General features: G+C 40.0%; 1 protein-coding gene across 2 annotated transcripts in view; it reads left to right on the plus strand.

Moving 5' to 3' along the window:
- LOC149265985 (dol-P-Man:Man(5)GlcNAc(2)-PP-Dol alpha-1,3-mannosyltransferase-like) overlaps positions 1–8,284 on the plus strand; it is a 374,817-nt gene extending 366,533 nt beyond the window's left edge. For both annotated transcript variants that reach the window (XM_089429913.1, XM_089429915.1), the window contains 2 exons: positions 7,413–7,469; positions 7,586–8,284. In XM_089429913.1, the coding sequence (XP_089286039.1) occupies positions 7,413–7,469; positions 7,586–7,751 (223 nt within the window). In that variant the 3' untranslated portion in view covers positions 7,752–8,284. The remainder of the gene's footprint in view (positions 1–7,412; positions 7,470–7,585) is intronic.
- The last annotated feature ends 9,974 nt before the right edge of the window (positions 8,285–18,258 follow it).

Genomic DNA, 18,258 nt, shown 5'->3' on the forward strand with positions numbered 1-18,258 from the left:
TGTCAAGAACTCTGAAGGGGATATGAAAAGGTGTGTGTGTCCAACCACCGAGTCCATCATGCAGCTACTACCATCACCTACTGACTCCACGATGTGATGGAGAATCCCACCTGGATCCCAACAACAGTTTGGCTCTCGAGCCCCTTTGGTAATCCACAACCTCTACTGAACTGTGGCCATGGATGCATCTAACTTCCTAGCCAGCTCCACCAGATACCAACTCAATATCTCTCGCCATCCAACCCTGAGAGAGGGATCGAATGCATGAACAACCATACACGGAACATGTCCTCCATCATGTGAATGCTGCACCCTGTGCAACTCGTGTCGCCCCATCTCACTAGTCTGGCAAATCCATGTAATCTGCCTAGGTAATGCGGCCTCTCTCTCACCAACATGCAGAGGTGGCCCAATAATGCCGCAAGCCTCATCGATGTATGCCTGAAAGGGACTGTCATCTGAAAGTATGACATCCATGTTGGCTTTCGATGCATCTGACTGCTCCTCATCGATGGCCGACTCTAAGGATGGATGCTCATCCTCCTCCACCATGGGCTCAACATGAGCCACTAACTATCCCTCCAAAGATAGCTCATCATGCATAACATCCTCAACAATCAGCGATAGGTAGCTATTGTCTGGAAACTCTGTCACAGATGCCTCTATACCTATCGACTCCTCATCAACGGTGGATATGTCTCTTGGTACCTCATCAACCTCTTGTGTGTTGTTATCACCTGAAAACTCAAACATGGCCCTGGACACCTCATCAATGGATCCCTCAACAATGGACGACATCTCATCCATGGGTGGCTCCTCATCAACAAATGGCCCACTGAGTGTATGCTCTACTCTCTCCACTAGGGTGTCAACTGGAGCTACTAAAGGGATCTCCAACAAGGGTGACTCATGCGTCACATTGGACACATCGACATGCTCCTCACACTCTTGTGTGCCCACAATCTCATGCTCAACCTCCTCCTTAGGCTTCTGATATCTAAAGCCAGGTCTCCACCAACAAAAGCACCTCTTGGTCTCATCCTCTAACTGTCCTCCTCTATGCTCCTCAAATGAGAAAGCCCTCCTGATCCTAGGATCCAATGCCTCACACTCATCAATCCTATCCATGGAGGGCCTCATCAAATCTGTAAAGGTGTTTGGTTCCCTCTCCTTCTTCGGTTCACCCAGAAAATGAGGCATGGTAGGTCGGCTGGGTTGGCCATGGGTATTGTTCTGCTGAACTGAGTGTGCATGTGTGTGGCTTCTCTGTTGGTTATGTCTCAATGTCCCCATCATTTGTTGCATCCTCTCTAGGACTTGTTGGTTTTGCCTCCTCAACAATTGGTTCTCCCTCATCAGCTCCTCCATGATCCCTTCTGTACTCTTCTCTTTCAGTGTCATCAGAGTGCCCATAAATTCACCAGTCACTATGAATGCATGGCCAAATCCTCCATGATCTTGTTGGCTCCCCCATAGCTGGCCAAGATCATGCTCTGATACCACTGTAATATTCCTAATTGGAATTTAACAACTAATACCAAGCAATGGACTAAGAACAATAAATAAACTGGAACTCATACACAATAATTAAAACACCAAAATGTCCAGCAACACAATCTGAGCCATTTTATTAATTTTATGATAAAAGAGTACATAAAATGAGCTGAAGTTTTGGAACCTGGGCTTGCTATGCAAGTTATGCAAACCCCATGTAGTACAACTATGATCTGGAGGAAATACTGGCCCAAACTGGTACTGTGCACTACCCAGAAAATTACTGCTACTGCTGCTGGAATGGAACTGAAGATTCTGCCTTGAAGAATGCTCGGATCACCTTGAAATTGCAGCCACAAACTCCCCTCCAAAACCCCAGAAATACCCAGAAATGGTTTGGCCCAACTCCAAGCCAAAACTGAGCCCACCAAGTGATGCAAACTCCCCAGCTAACTAGCAATTCGCCCTACTATAAGAATGAGGATTTCAGGCCCGAATATTGCCTGAAAAATTCTATAAAATTAGCCGCAGACTCCTCTCAATAAACCCACAAAAACCCAGAAAGGGTTTGGGCTGAATCCAATGTGCCCCGGTGACCCCAAGAAATGTGTATGGTTCTAACTAGCTGGAAAAATGCCCTGTAGAAATAATTATGCTATACAAGGCCAATCAATTACTATAAAAATCTCCTCCAAGCCTCTTTATTTCTCCTTAGCCCAAACTTCCCAAATCTCCCTGTCAAAATGTATGCACAGTAGCTGTCCAGAAACGTCGGAAATAGATAAATTCAACCCTCCAAAATGTAGCACTCTCGGCCTTGCAAATCACCAAAGAAAAACTCGCCCTCCCAATGGATAAATCTCTGCAAATTCTTCAACCAAACTCCACTATTTGCTAGCTTCTCTCAGCCCCTTCAAATTTCCTTCTGCACCCTAAGAGAAGCACGCTCCAGCTGGAAATGGTTTGCAATGTAGCTCCTAGAGAAGCCCTGAGATGGACTCCTTCTTACTCCCCTAGGGTGACACTCGAAGTTCACCGAAGGTAGAGGTGGAATTCCCGCTTGGAAATTCCTTGTGCTGAACAACACAGTTGTCTTGGCTAAGAAGCTCAAGAGAACTAATGTTGAAATTGTAAAATGACTAAAGATTCCCCAAATGAGAGCCTCCTTTCTCTATTTATAATTGTTGGCCTCTCTCTCCCTTGGTGGCCCCCACTTTCCACTAGTTCATCCCCTTTCTTTTTCTCTCTCTTGCTCCACAAGTGTGCATTCCCTTTTTGTCTCTCTTGTGGCCCCCACTTGCCAATGAGCTGCAATCTTGCCTTTTCACCCAAGCTCCTCAAGTCGAAATCATATTTGAAACTCGAACTACAAAATTTTGCTATGCCTAACACCTTCCCAATAAACTTCGTTAATCTCCTGAAATGAAAAATCAAAATTGGGGATATTACATACTCAGTCCAAATCTCCAAGCGTTTGAAAGTTATTAATCTTTAAAGTTAAAATTAACTTTTTGGTCAGTGAGCCGACCTCATCCTTCAAGGACATGTCAGGCCTACCTAAAGGGTCATGTCTATTCGTTGGAGGTCGAAATTTGTGCATATATACCCGGTCAAACCTCCTTGTTTTGGATCAGCTAATCCTCTGATTAAGCACAAAAGTTCGGTAAAGGAGAAGAGATGTTCATATCTCATGAACAGGAGTTAGGATAAGGGACTGTACAGGACAGATTACCTACAGCAAGGGTTGTGGATTTTTGAACAAGATCACTGTGGCACCTGTAACTCGGAGTGTGGAAGACCTGTGGTAATTACAGATTCGGACTTTGATTATTGTTGCAGTGTTCCCTTGTTTCCCTTGGTGCAATTACAGTGATTCGGACTTGAGGACTTCAAAATAGTGCAAGTCTGTAACTCTACTCCTTTTCGGACCTGTGGCAACCCTTAAAACACAGACGTATGCCTCTGCTATTTCTGAACTGAGAAATAGCATTGGGTTAGTATAATTTGGAACAAGAGTAGTGACATGATGTATAAATTGTTGGGTATGAATATTGGAGCAGTTTGAACTGTGGTATTGGTGCAACAGTTGTTCTGTGATACCTCGGGTTTGAAGAAGTTGGAGTTTAGGGATGTTCTGGGCTATGCGAAGTCTTTAATAATAGCTTAGGAAGTCGAGTACAGAAGAAAGGAAACGCTATAAAGGAAGCAGGATAGTTTGAATATTTGTGATGATTCTTTGTGATTGATCTGAAGTCCCTCTGCGTTTCTAACTGTGCTACAATATGGTATTCTCCTTTGTTCACTAGACCGAGACTCTCTTTAGCAGTTGTACTTAAATATTTTACTGATTGTTGGGTATAAGGCAAGGTCTTTTGAAGTGAGGCAAAAAGGTTAGTAACTGTCAGATAAAAAAAGAACAAGAGATCGAGTTCTGAAGAAGGCAGAAGCGTTGGGTAAAGGTCTGGACAGCAAACAAGTAGCCCAAGTTCTGTGACAAGTTGCAGCTTGTATGAGCTCTAGATCAGTACTCTCTTATGATGGTTTAAGAAGCTAAGTGTGAAAAACCTGAAGAAGAAAATTGTTATTGTGTGGAAAGTCAAAGGGGGTTGTTCTTGAAGGAGCTGAAGGCAAGAAGAGAGAAGTTGTTGAAGTGCCCTATTATCATAAAGTATAAGAGAACTTTAGTGAGCAGCAGAAGAATCCCTAAATATAGCCATCTTTGGAGCAGTAAGAAGACTAGTGGAGGGTGGCCCTAGAAGTCCATATTCGCTCAAAGAATATTGAAGACATCTTGCAGAAACCATTCTTGGAGAATTTAATACATGATTGAAGCCCTCATAATGTGATCTTGAAGAATATTGTTTAGGTGAAATGAAGAGCAGTGATGACACCCTCATGAGAAGACATGGTTGTCATTGATGAAGAGATTTGGAGAAGGCATTGATGAAGAGATTTGGAGAGGACATTGCTGAAGAGATTGGCAGGACTCATTGAAGAAGATATTGGGAGTCGTGAACAATTACTAAACTTATCTTGACGAATTGAAGCAGGAGGTTGGAGCCTCATAGAGACAAGATTGGTGCCTTGGAAGATAGGGTTGGAGCCCTAGAGGATAGGAGTCCTCAAGAGACCAGGTTGGAGTTTGTACCAGAGATAGGGTTGGAGCCCTAAAGGTTGGTGCCTCAAATTAACAAGGTTGGAGCCTTGGAAGTCCAAGTCAGTGCTTGGCCAAATACAGGTTGGAGCCTGGGAGATTGAAGATCGGTGTCTTCATCTAGGGTTGGAGCCCTACATATATTGTACTTGATTCATTGTAAAGATTATATTAATAAAAGCATTTATTCCTATTGTTCATTTTGTGTTCTAAATATAAGTGATCTAACTGGTAAAAGTAACAATTGAAAATAAATCCTGATTCACCCCCCCTCAGTATTTCCAACAGCTAGTGACCAGTCCCAACATGCACCTATGCTGAGATGACCAGCATACGCTGCTTCCATGTGTCGAAATTGTGGCCATTGACTATTTTACTTGCCTTCAACACAAAACTTGTGAGTCGGGCCATGCTAACAACCATCATTATGTACTCCTTCAGCTTTCCCTGCACTTTCTAAACCTGTTCAAACTTCAAAGCCTTGTTTCGGGCTGCCCGAGGTCAGTAATAGCATACCCAAACCTCAATTTTTCATTGCCTAAGCCTGTTACAAGGTGCTTCAACTTGTTTCTGACCAGTCTAAAGTTTTGCTATAGGTTTCCTGACTTTCTTTCTCATTGCTTGAAGTCTATTATAGGGTGCCCAGGCCCCAAACTATGTTACAGGCTAACCAACCCTGTTTCCAGTGGCCCAAACCTATTTCTTTTTTTTCTTTCCTCTTAATACCCCTAGTTGTTTGAAAGCTTTGCTAGTGACCAGTCCCAACATGCACCAATGCTGAGATGACCAGCATTCGCTGCTTCCATGTGTCGAAATTGTGGCCATTGAATTTTTGACTTGGCTTCAACACAAAATTTGTGAGTCGGGCCATACTAACAACCATCATTATGCACTCCTTCAGCTTTCCCTGCACTTTCTAAACCTGTTCAAAGCCTTGTTTCAGGCTGCCCGAGGTCAGTAATAGCATACCCAAACCTCAATTTGTCATTGCCTAAGCCTGTTACAAGGTGCTTCAAATTGTTTCTGACGAGTCTAAAGTTTGCTATAGGTTTCCTGACTTTGTTTCTCATTTCTTGAAGTCTATTACAGGGTGCCCAGGCACCAAACTATGTTACAGGGTAACCAACCCTGTATCCAGTGGCCCAAACCTATTTCTTTTTCGTTTTTTCCTCTGAACACCCCTAGACAGGCCGAACTCCTGCCCAGTCGACTCTACCACAGAGAGCTTGACCTTGATGGACCCAAGGAGAATTGAACCTGTGCCTCATAAATAAGAGTAAAAGATTAGATATTATGTAGGTAAAAAAAAAACTAATAATAGTCAAACAGCAAATCGATTGCTACAGTGCTGCTTTGGCAGGGACTAATAAGAGTACAAGCTGAAGTGACTCTTCGTTTCCCAAATTGTGTGTTTCCTCATTTAATTAAAGCTTAATCAAATGTAATTTAAGTTAATTCCAGTTTATGACATACAAGTTGGTAATTTATGAGCTTACACATACTTCATCGCTTATTTAATGTGCGTCTTTTGCAATCACCTGACCAGAGCTGGAAAAATCATTCTAACAAATTATTTTTGTAGATGGCCTCCTTAATACCATATCTATATCTCATAACTATAGGCGAGGATAAACATGGCCTGTTTTATGCAATGACGCATATAGTTGTAGGAGAGATAACAATGTTTTTACAACCGGACACCAGCAGGGTATACTGTATGCATTGAACTCTAGGGAAGATAGCTATGTTTGTATATTCTATGTTTGCAGGGTATACCATGTTGTGTACGAGTTGGGCTATAATCTGACATGACGGAGTAATGCCAGCTTTATAGTGCCTATAAGCATTGTCATGCAGCCCACCATGGACAGTTGTACTCTCGATGTATATATCTCCTTTAGCTTCAGGAGGAGGCAGACTATATTTATCCTGCTCCAACACCTCCCTTCTGTTGAAATAAATTAAGAAATAATATTGAGCTATATTATTAAACCACCTCTTTTAAATGGACTTGAGGGGATTTGACCCTTCGCATTTTTCAAAGCTCTCACTTAATCATGCTAACCACAAGGGCTCTTGTGAAAATTTGGAAGGGGTAGGACGTGGAACCTTAAGACAACATGGAAGAATTGAGGCGAAGAGAAAAGGGCACAAGTACGAGGAGATGCTCCAAGACGAACAAATTTATAGACGAAGTCAAACCACTTGGAGGGTGCCGAAGATTTGGGGAACAAATCTCATTTTTTTTTTGTCTGAATTTACTGCTTGAAAATTTACGTGGATCTGTTAAAATATGTTTACTCTTCTTAGTGAATCATAAATCCTCATGACATTCCAATTCTTTCATATCTTCGGTAGGTCTTTTAGTGAGTACAATAATTGAAAGATTCCAATACATCGAATCTTAGTTTAATTTAATAAGTGGTCGCAAACTCAGAATTGAATACCCCTAGAGCATATCCTTAAATTTCAGATGTTATTGATAAGGATGGTTATTTTATTTGTATTTGGAGCCTTTGAGATTATTATATTTCAAAAATATTGAAAGGTTTCTTCTGCTTTTGTTTCCGCGACTACACTACTAATGTGTATATGGAAGTATATTTCTTCTCCCATGGATGCCAATGGAACTTTTGCAACATCATAATTCAATTTGATTGTTTTTCGGCTAAAAGGAATTGATGGCATGTTCATGTGGTGCATGCAAACTTTCCTTCTAGAAGGATTGTATCTGGGCTAAAAATGGCTGACTCAATTTGCGCAGGTACTTCTATAGCTTGCCATTTCTTTTATGGAAGACACCCTTTCCAACTCCTTTGAGGTGAACTATTTGCCCTTTTTATGATGAATTTATTTGTCCGCTTAGCCAATGATATTATCACATCAGCAAATTTGAAACATTTATGCAATGAAGTAATCCAATATCTTCCTTTTCAGGTTACTTTTATTTGTAGGGGTGGAAGTTTGCTGGAACATATATCCTTCAACTGCAGCTTCGTCTTTTATATTGCTCATCTTCCATTCAATAATTTTGTGGGGACTCTGGATTGCACCTTCAGAGTATCCTTACGTCCGGCAGGAAAAAGCTGAAAAAAAAACTTGACAAACAATTTTAGCAATTTATTTTTTATTTTATTTTATTTTATTGTGTAGTATACTTACAGTTTGGCACATCAACAAGCGAAAATGTGCCCCTAACGAGATGTTAATAAAAGGTGGTCATTGAAATTAGTCTAGGATGCCATGGGTTGTATTGAGAGAATCTGTTTCGCTACATGATGTCTTGTGTACTTGCTAAACTTGAAAAGTGGCCTAGGATGCCATGGGTTGTATTGAGAGAATCTGTTCCGCTACATGATGTCTTGTGTACTTGCTAAACTTGAAAAGTGGCCATTACTTAGCACAGGTGACTATATATTGGACTGAGCAGATTACTAATTTTGTATAACGACATCACTTCCTCTTTTCCCTGCCGCATTTGGAACTGATCCTGTGACATGGACATTTTTTGGTAGATATGGGTCCATGTGTAGAATGTAATCTTATGAATATCTAGATTACAGTCTTGAAACTATGACATGTATTGGGCATTTCTATAAAAATTGATATTTAATGGCTCATCCCATGTTCATTTTATGTTATTTTTTACCCAGTTCACTTTCGAGGCTATTTACTTGCCTCAGCATTGGGATGGGTCTGCTTAGCAGCGTTTTGAAAATGGACCTCTATCTTCCACACTAATGCCATAGTCCCTCTCTAGTATTTTATTAGTTTTATAGTCTTATCAGATATGATAAAAGGCTAATGAAACCTCTAATGAGCAGGAGCATCATCAATTTTCGTTTTTCATTTGGCTAGATGCAAATGTCTAGATGGCATATTTTAGTAGGGTGATTTAATAAGATAATGGCTGCTCACATGTTCATTTTATTGGCATGTCTATCCGCAGTGCACTGTAGAGGCTATTTACATGACTCGTCATTGGGGTGGGATTTCCTGTGAGCATTTTGTAAATAGATCTCTATCTATTGCATTAGTGCCACAAATCTCTCCCTATGATGATGGTGAAAGAGTCACCGAAATTATTAGATATGTTAATAATCTAACATGATAATCCCTTAAACTCAATGGAGAAATAGGTTATTAATTTTTTAGTGATATTATCAGGTATGATAATAGCTGGTGAAACTTCTGATGCAAAACATCATCATTCATTTTCAATTTTCATTTCACTACTTGCCTCTCTAAAAGTAGACATGTTAGTTGGGCGAAGTAACTTCATTGGCTTGCAATAACGAGAATCTTCTTCATTGATTTTCAATTTTCATTTCACTGTTTGCCTCTCTAAAAAGTTGACATATTGCTTCTCTACAAGTTGACATATGTCAGTGAGACGATGTATTTTCATTAATTTGTAAATATAAGATGCTGATCACTCTAAATTGATAGGATGTATGGATTGGAATCAACCCATGTCTAAGTCAACATTAAACAAACAATTGGTTCAGATTCTACGAATACTTGGTCGATTTCAAAATTAAAGTTCCCAATTATCACAATTCACGAACTTTATATAAAATGTAAAAATTGCATTTAATATAAAGACAAGTGTGTTTATTCTTCGTTTAAATTAGCAACAAAGGCTTGCACGTAGTATGGTTCTATTCCCCCAAGTGACATTGAAAGAGTGGAAGCCATAATGACTATTAAGTCAGGTTAGAGATTACACATCATTAAGTATGCCACAACATCCCACCTCTTCATAAGTGGTGGATGCATGACAAATTAAAGTCTAAAGGAAGTATATTCAAGACTTTTTTTCGTTCTTGTTTAAGCCATATTCATTCTTATTTAAGCCACTTACAATGATGTAAAATATTAATAGGAAAAACATTGATTTACTACCGTAGTAAATCGATAAGGTGTCATGGGAGTTAGAGAGAGTTATACTAAATGAGATTTGATCCATTGAGAAAATCCATTGTTTCTCAATGCAGTGCACTAGAACATTTATAATTCTAATTAGAAAGATACATCTACTTTCTTTTTCTTTTATAATTCTAATTAGAAAGATACATCTACTTTCTTTTTCTTTTATAATTCTAATTAGAAAGATACATCTACTTTCTTCTATACGAAGTGTTGAAGAAAGAAGTAACAAGGGGGTGTTTTTTTAGTGCATTTGTCTTTTTGTCTCAAAAAACACTTTAAAACACCTTTTTAGCATGTGACTTTATGAGTTATATTAAAGAGTAGTCTAAAGAGCCCACAAATTAGCCTATAAAATAATGGAAATTTCAGCAAGATTATGACAAAATGTGGTAGAAAGTTTTGAAAATTTGGGTTACAATTGTCAAACTTTAGGATTTTAGGTGCCCGAGGGGTTGTTATTGATGGTGTTGAATCCACCATCAAAAAAATGATTCAAACACTCAAATATTCTGATTTTTAAAATTTTTTTTACCGGATTCTAACAAGAAATCTGTTGTCTTGACGAATTTGTGGCGTCAATAGACAACATCGTATTAAAGTCATGATAGTCAATTTATAAATTAATTTAAGTACTGTTCTTTCTAAGATTAAAGTCACTTTATAATTTTAAGCTGACTCTATGTGGAGAAAAAGTAAATGGTACAAATATAAAGTTATACAGTGATTATGAGTCATTAATGAGGGGGGCACATGAAAAGGGGTTAAAGTGAGGGAATGATCTCCACCATTGATCTGGAGGGCTGATATCTAATTTCAGCGCTTGATAAAAAAGGGTTAGGGTTCAGTGATCTAATGAGAGCTAAAAAGGGAGAAAACGTGAGAAGCTCTCTTGTTTTTCATGTGCATTTGGAGAGGAGTAGGAGAGCAAAGGAGGAGAACAACTAGAGGAGAAGGGTTTCTATAACAGAGAATTTATTTGCTACAAGCTCAAATTCCTAGGTCGAGTTCAAGCCTAAGGAAGAGGACACAAATCTAGGAGATAAACAACAAAATTTAGCACACAGTTCAAGATTGAAGGAGAGACTATTTGTGGAGGATTTTTTGTGGCAGAGAAGAGACATATTCTGCACATATTTCCATGTAGCAAGTCGACCCTCTACACATAGATCAAGGAACTTTCTTGTAGCAGACTGTGTTTTTCGGGATAGAATTTGACCAAAACTGATCTAGGGGATCAATTTAGTGCTCAAAATTCAAAGTGTGCTATAGAGCTCGAAACCTGAACAGCTAGATAGATCTCGACGATTTGAATCCAATGTGACTCGTTTCACTCAAAATCGATATCATATGCTTCTGATATCATGTTTTGATCGAAATCTCAAACAGGGCAAAATTTGCAAAATTGACAGTTGACTCGACCTTTTGGGCCAGTGGCAGGCTACCACATGGCCTCTACTGATTGGTTCAAAATTCAAATTTTATTGGCCAATGGGTTTTCGCCATTTGTCCTTTTGTGATTGGCTCAGAAATTATTTTATTATATAATGGGTTGACTGTGTATTTGACGTGGACCAATGTGGGAGTGCCACGTGGGCCAACAAGAGGCAACCACGTGGCCTCCAAGGGTTGGACCAAATATTTTTATAGGGCCAAGCAACCCACGAGATTCGAACCTCAGACCAAGCATCAAGCACCAAACCACTTTACGACTGCGCCACCACCATGCCACTTAACATTCAAAGGTCTCAACTTGTATTTGAAATTTAATGTTTTCCACATTGGAGGTTGGGGCCAGGGCTAAGCCCCAGCCCTGGTCCCCGTGCCCTCGAAACCAAGGGGCAAGACCAAGGGCCAGGGCTTAGCCCTAGCCCCATGGTCACAACCACAACGCCAAAGCCATTTGCAAAGAACCGTCGGCAGAAAGGTTAAGCTGTCAGCCCTTGGGGGCCAACCCCTGGGTCACATGACCCTCTACAGGACCAGGAGCGTGGAAGGTTAAGGGGGCCAACCCTTGGCCATATGCAACCCTCATATAACCGTGGGCAGGAGTTGGGTTATGGCACAGTTATCAAACCTCCGGCGCAGTATGTGGAACTAACCACAGTTTATCGCATCGCTGGAAATCGGCAGTAACCGAACCCGAATCCTACGACGGAAAACAAGCCATGTGATCCCATCATATCTGCTCACGGGGGGTCATTGGACAATTAAAGTTAGTGACAATTTGCACTTGAATCGACGCGAATCTCGTCGACGCAGGGAAAAATTGTAGCCTCACGTGGCCGAAAAAGGCGGAAATTGTGGGATACTTCGCAGGTGGGTGCGAATTGTAGCACAGTTAGCAAGAAAATCATTCTAGAGCATAACATAGTCATTTTTTTACCTTTTTGAGTGCAACAAGAGCCCAGTTGGGCATTTTTAACTGTCCTGGAGCCATTAGAGACAGTGGTTTTGCATTCTGAGCACTGCAAATTCATGTAGACACATATTTTTGAGCATAATGAAAGAGGTCCTACATTGGAAGTTGGACCGGGAGATGTAGCTCAGGAGATGGGTGAACTCCTTTATCATGTTGTTGTTATGTGTTTTTGAAATGGTTTATTGCCTCTGTTTGCCTCTGTTACGGTGGAAAACAAGCCATGTGGTGCCATCATATTCACCCATGGGGGGTCATTGAACAATTAAAGTTAGCGACAATTTGCCCCCAAACTGACACAAATCTCGTCGATGCAGGGCAAATTTGTCACCCCACATGGCCGAAAAAGGCAGCAATTGTAGGATACTTTGCAAGTGGGTGTGAATTGTAGCACAGTTAGCAGGAAAATCATTCTAGAGCATAACGTAGTCATTTTTTGACCTTTTTGAGTGCAACAAGAGCCCAATTCCTTGAGGTGTGACTTCAAGCAATGAGAACACTCACACCTCAAGCTTCCATAGTCATGGCACATGTAGAAGCTTTTGAAGGGATGTTTGAAGATGAAAGAACTTTCAGAAAAACATTCTTTGAGATGTTTGAAATGGTAAAGGTTCTTTATGAAGAGAGAAATGCAAGGTTGTATGGAGAGAGCTCAAAACCTCCAAAAGTAAATGGAGGAAAAGGGGACAAGCCTCCAAAAGGGAATGGAGAGAATGGTGACAAACCACCACCTTCACCTTCATCATCCTCATCTTCATCTTCATCCTTATCTTCTACTTGTTCTACCCTTTCACAAACACCTCCAAATTCTCCAAAAGAACATGGTAAAACTCCTTTGTGAAAACATGATATTGAGTTTGATTTTCCTATGTATGATGGAGAGGTAGATGCTGAGAAATTAGATAATTGGGTTCGTCAAATTGAACTGTATTGTAGCATACAAAGAATCAAGGATGATGAGACCAAAATTCAACGTGCTTCTCTTAGATTGGAAAGTGCAACACTTATTTGGTGGGAAGCCAAAACTCAAGAGGACATGAAGAAACATGGTAAGATTTTATCTTCTTGGAATGATTTTGTTGTTGCAATAAGAAGGCAATTTTATCTATTAGCATACATGCATAAAACTATTATGGATTGGCAAAACTTTAGACAAGCCAAAGGTCAAAATGTGCAAAGCTATACTCAAGAATTTAGAAAAAGAGCTTTGATTTTGGGTATAGATTTGTCCTCTCAAGATACTTTGCTCAAATGCAGTGGAAGATTACAAGTTACTTGAGACACACCATTTTCATGTTTAACCCTACAAAACTAGATGAAGTTTGTGTACAAACAACTCATTTAGAGGCAAGAGGGAAAAATGTTTCTGAAGAAACTAGTGAGAAGTCATTCAAGTTTGGAGAAAAAAGAAAAGGAAAGTTTAAAAATAGAGATAAAAAGAATGTCGTAGTTAAGAAAGAAGGAGAAAAGATCACATGTAAACATTGTTCTAAAGGTCGTGATGATGACCACCGTTGGAAACTTCATCTTGAGATGAGAACCCAAAAGTTTAATAACAAGGAGAAATAAAAGATTGTTGCAACTACACAACAAGATCTAGGATTTGATTTTGGAGATGAAACAAAAATCATAGGTATGGGATTGAAAGGTAAGGATTCAATTGAAAGCACTAGTTCTTCTAACAAACCCATATAAACTCAAAATTAAAGAGAAAGAATAGAATTGTTCCATATTAGAATCATCACAAAACATAACAAGGAAGATACTTTGTTTGATAGTGGTTCACAAGCAAACCTCATTTCCAACATTGTCAAGAAACTAAATTTGGAAACCATTCCTCATCCTAAACCTTATTTTTTGGGTTGGGTATGTAACAATGCCAAGTTGCAAGTAACAAGAAAATACATTCTTAGATTTGTCATCACTGCACATTTTATTGATAAGGTAGAACTTGATGTGGTACCACTTGACATTTGTGGGATTGTTTTGGGAAGCCCATACTTATATGACAAAAAAGTCATATTTCATCGCCATGAGAACAAGTACCACTTGTTTAAAGATAGGGTTGAGTACATTGTTAGAGAACACAACAAGAAGTTGAATCTATCTCTTGTGAATGTTGGACAAATGAAGAGGTTTGTAAATGCTAGTCAGAATTCTACATTGTTGATGATTAAATATAAAGATGTTGATGAATCTAAAGTCTTTCAAGGATATGAATCAAGTTTGAAATTTGATTTCATTGAGGTCGCTAATCCATGTGATAAGATGTTTACGGAGTATAACATGTTGCCTCCTAAAAGAAGAAAACAATGTGAAGTTCATTTGCAGCAAGATGCATCATTGTTGAACATTGGTATGAACAAGACGACAATGTTAAAGAATGCGAGGGTCAAAACAAAATTGCCAAAGCTATTTAGCAAAGAGGACATTGGTTCTAAAATATCTTCTTGTGGGTTTCATAATGTTTTGGCTTTGAGGAAGAATGGTGCATGGCGATGGCGTTCACATTTGGTGAAGAGTCAAGCCAAAAACAAGGCTAGACATGCTAAGCATCATTATGACTACAGTGTTCAAGGTGAAGTTAACTTGAAATTGAATAAGTCTTCTTTGATTGAAGGTCGAGGAGAGAATGTTCAGATTTCTTTAACAAAAGTTTTCTCATCTAAACATCTTGAAGAATTGCAGCAAGGTCCTATCTTTGACAGAAAGACAAAGACTTCAAGAGTGAAGTACCTTCATGAGAAGCTCAAAGTGACAAAAACAAAAAAAACCAAATGGGTTGAGGTTGGAAGGGTGAGGGAATTGTACCCTCATTTATTTGTTGACTGAAAATGAACTTTTGGAGGTCCAAAAACTTCCAATGGGGAGGAGTGATCCAAGGGATCAATTTAGTGCTCAAAATTCAAAGTGTGCGACAGAGCTCAAACCTGCACGAATGGATATATCTCGGTGATCTAAATCTAATGCAACTCGTTTCACTCAAAACTAATATCGTGTTCTAATCGAAATCTCAAACAAGAAAAAATTTGCAAAATTGATAGGTGACTGGACATTTTGGGCCATTGGCAGGCTGCCACATGGCCTCTCCTGATTAGTCCAAAAATTCAAATTTTATTGGCCAATGGGTTTTCACCATTTGTCCTTTTGTGATTGGCTCAGAAATTATTTTATTACATAATGGGCTAACTGTGTATTTGACGTGGACCAATGTGGGAGAGCCATGTGGGAAAACAGGAGACAACCACATGGCCTCCAAGGGTTGGACCAATTTTTTTTATAATACCAAGCATCCCACGAGATTCGAACCTCAGACCAAGCTTTAAGCACCAAGCCACTTTACCACTATGCCACCACCATGCCACTTAACATTCAAAGGTCTCGGCTTACCTTTGAAGTTTAATGTTTTCCGCATTGGAGATTGGGGTCGGGGCTAAGCCCCAGCCCTGGTCCTCGCGCCCTCGGAACCAAGGGGTGGGACCAAGGGCCAAGGCTTTTCCCCAACCCCATGGTCAAAACCACAACGCCAAAGCCATTTGCAAAGAACCATCAGTGGAAAGGTTAAGGAGCCAACCCCGAGGTCACATGACCCTCTATAGGACCGAGAGCGCAAAAGGTTAAGGGGGCCAACCCCTAGGGGTGGCCATCCCTTGGCCATATGCGACCCTCATATAACCGTAGGCGAGAGTTAGGTTATGGCACAATTATCAAACCTCCGACACAGTATGTGGAACTAACCATAGTTTATCACGCAATTGGAACCCGACGGTAACCGAACTTGAATCCTATGGTGGAAAACAACCCACGTGGTCCCATCGTATCCGCTCACGGGGGGTCATTGGACAATTAGAGTTAGTGACAATTTGCAATTGAACCATCACAAATCTCGCCTGCGCGAGGTAAATTTGTCATCCTACGTGACCAAAAAAGGCGGGAATTGTAGGATACTTTGCAGGTGGGTGTGAATTGTAGCACAATTAGCAAGAAAATTGTTCTAGAGCATAACTCAATCATTTTTTGACCTTTTTGAGTGCAACAAGAGCCCAATTAGGGGTTTTTTTTACTGTTTTGGAGCCATTGGAGACGGTAGTTTTCCATTCTGAGCACTACAATCTCATGTAAACACATATTTTTGAGCATAATGAAAGAGGCCCTACATTGGAAGTTGGGCCAGGAGATGTAGCCCAGGAGAGAGGTGAACCCCTTTATCATGTTGTTGTTATGTGTTTCTGAAATGGTTTATTGCCTTTGTTTGGCTGTTAATTATGTTTAAAGATCACTTGTTTATGTGTTTAGTAACTTGATCCATTACCCAAAACATATATAAAATTTTATATCACCTTCAATTTTCAATTACAGAGAAAAAGGGAAGCACAAAAATCGAGGAGATAAATGCAGGTCTGTTAGTGTTGATTTCTAGGAGGTTTTGCATTTAATAGATGGTTAAATGGCCCAAGTTACAAGGCAATCAAAGTATGATTCGAAGCACAAATTTCCAGGGAAAGAAAGCTAGTTCAGAGGTGTGAATTTGTAGGCATTGAATGTTGATTAGAGGTATGATATTCTTGGATAGAAAAGCACAGTCTGTGACCTAGAAATCAAGGACAAAGAGGACTGGTAGTGGCACTCTTTCCAAGGGAGAGATAAGTACAATTTGTTATAATTATCTCTTTAATAATTTTATTGAGAAGGAAATAATAGATCCTCCTTAGTATTGGTTTTCCCCATTGTGAGGTTTTTCTAGGGTCACTGTTGACCAAAGATCGCTATGTAAAAAGTGTGTCAAATTTTGTGTGTGCTTGTCTATTTATTTTCTTATCATCTAGAAAGAAAAATGAAAAGTGTAAAGTAGTCTTGTGGGGTTTCAAAATATTTTGCATTATCAGTTTTTATATTAGCTAACGCTTGGGGTTGTGGGTATTAAACACTATTCAAAACCTTTGAAATTGGGTTGGGGCTACAAACACTAAAAGTTCTACATGGTATTAGAGCCTATGAACCTACAATGAAGTCTTCAACTGATAAGAAGAGGAACATGAAACAAACCTTTTGCTAGAAAACAATGAAACATCACCTAAAACCTGCACACATATACCAGAGTATAGTGGTTGAGAGGGAGGAGTGACAATCTTCAGTGATTGAGGAATTTGTGTTGGTTGTAGAGGTCAAATGGAGTGGGGTTGAAAATTTTGGCCCTTGGAAGGAGAGAATGATGTCGCTGCTTGAGGAAGTTGAGGTGTGGGACATTGTGGAGAGTCCAGTGCAACCTCCCACTGATCCAGCTCAATTGGTTGACTTCAACAAGAAGAATGTGAAGGGAAGGATAATCATTCTTGTTGTTATTAAATACCTTCTATTCCATCATGTGATAGTGATAATGTTTTCCTATGACATGTGGGATTCCCTTGTCACACTTCACTAGAGCTCTAATGAGAACAGGAAGATGTTGTTGTGTCATAAGTTAAGAAACACCAAGATGACCAAGGCCGACACCGTGACCTCATACCTCACCAAGATTACACAAGTGAGAGATGAGTTGGCTGTAGTGGGAGAGATTACCCCTGAGGACCAATTGGCTAGGATGACACTAGATGGTTTTCCCTAGTAGTGGGATGGATTCATATGTGGCGTTGTGGTTAGAGAGAATTTTCCAGATTGTAGGAAGATGTGGGATGATTTCGTTTAGGAGGAGACCAGGAGAGTTGCCAAGAATAGTAGTTAGCGTGGTCGGGTAGATGAGGAGAGTGTTTCCCTTGCAACTAAGGGCAATAAGAAGGCCAAGGAGGGGTCTTCTAGTGGGGCCAAGCAACAAATGGGGAAGTAGAAGGCGAAGGAGGACATGAGCAAAGTGAAATCATTTTCTTGTGGGAAGTTAGGTCACTATGTTGTTTAGTGTCTCAATAAGAAGGGCAAGAGGAAGGGAGTTGCAACTTCGATAGAGGTGGATGAGTTTGCCTCCAGATTTGACACAAATTTTTCTTTAGTGGTGAGTCTTGCCACTAGTGTCACATCTTCTGGTGTTTTGTTTGTAGACATTGGAGATTCCTGCCATATGACTAGAGTGAGAGAGCATTTCATGAGTCCAACAGAGGATGATATTGACTTGGAGGTTATGCTTGGAGATAACTCGAAGGTCAGAGTAGCAAGAGTGGGGATAATGTCCTTTCATAGGGAGTCATCACCTCCTTTGAAAGTGGCATGTTCTTTATGTTCTAGGGTTGAAAAAGAACTTGATTTCAGTCTCCAGTGTTTAGGACATGGG

This window comes from Pinus tabuliformis, chromosome 6 (assembly GCF_031772625.1).
Source record: "Pinus tabuliformis cultivar Carrire ecotype Pingquan chromosome 6, CPIR1, whole genome shotgun sequence".
In the NCBI taxonomy this organism is placed as follows: domain Eukaryota; kingdom Viridiplantae; phylum Streptophyta; class Pinopsida; order Pinales; family Pinaceae; genus Pinus; species Pinus tabuliformis.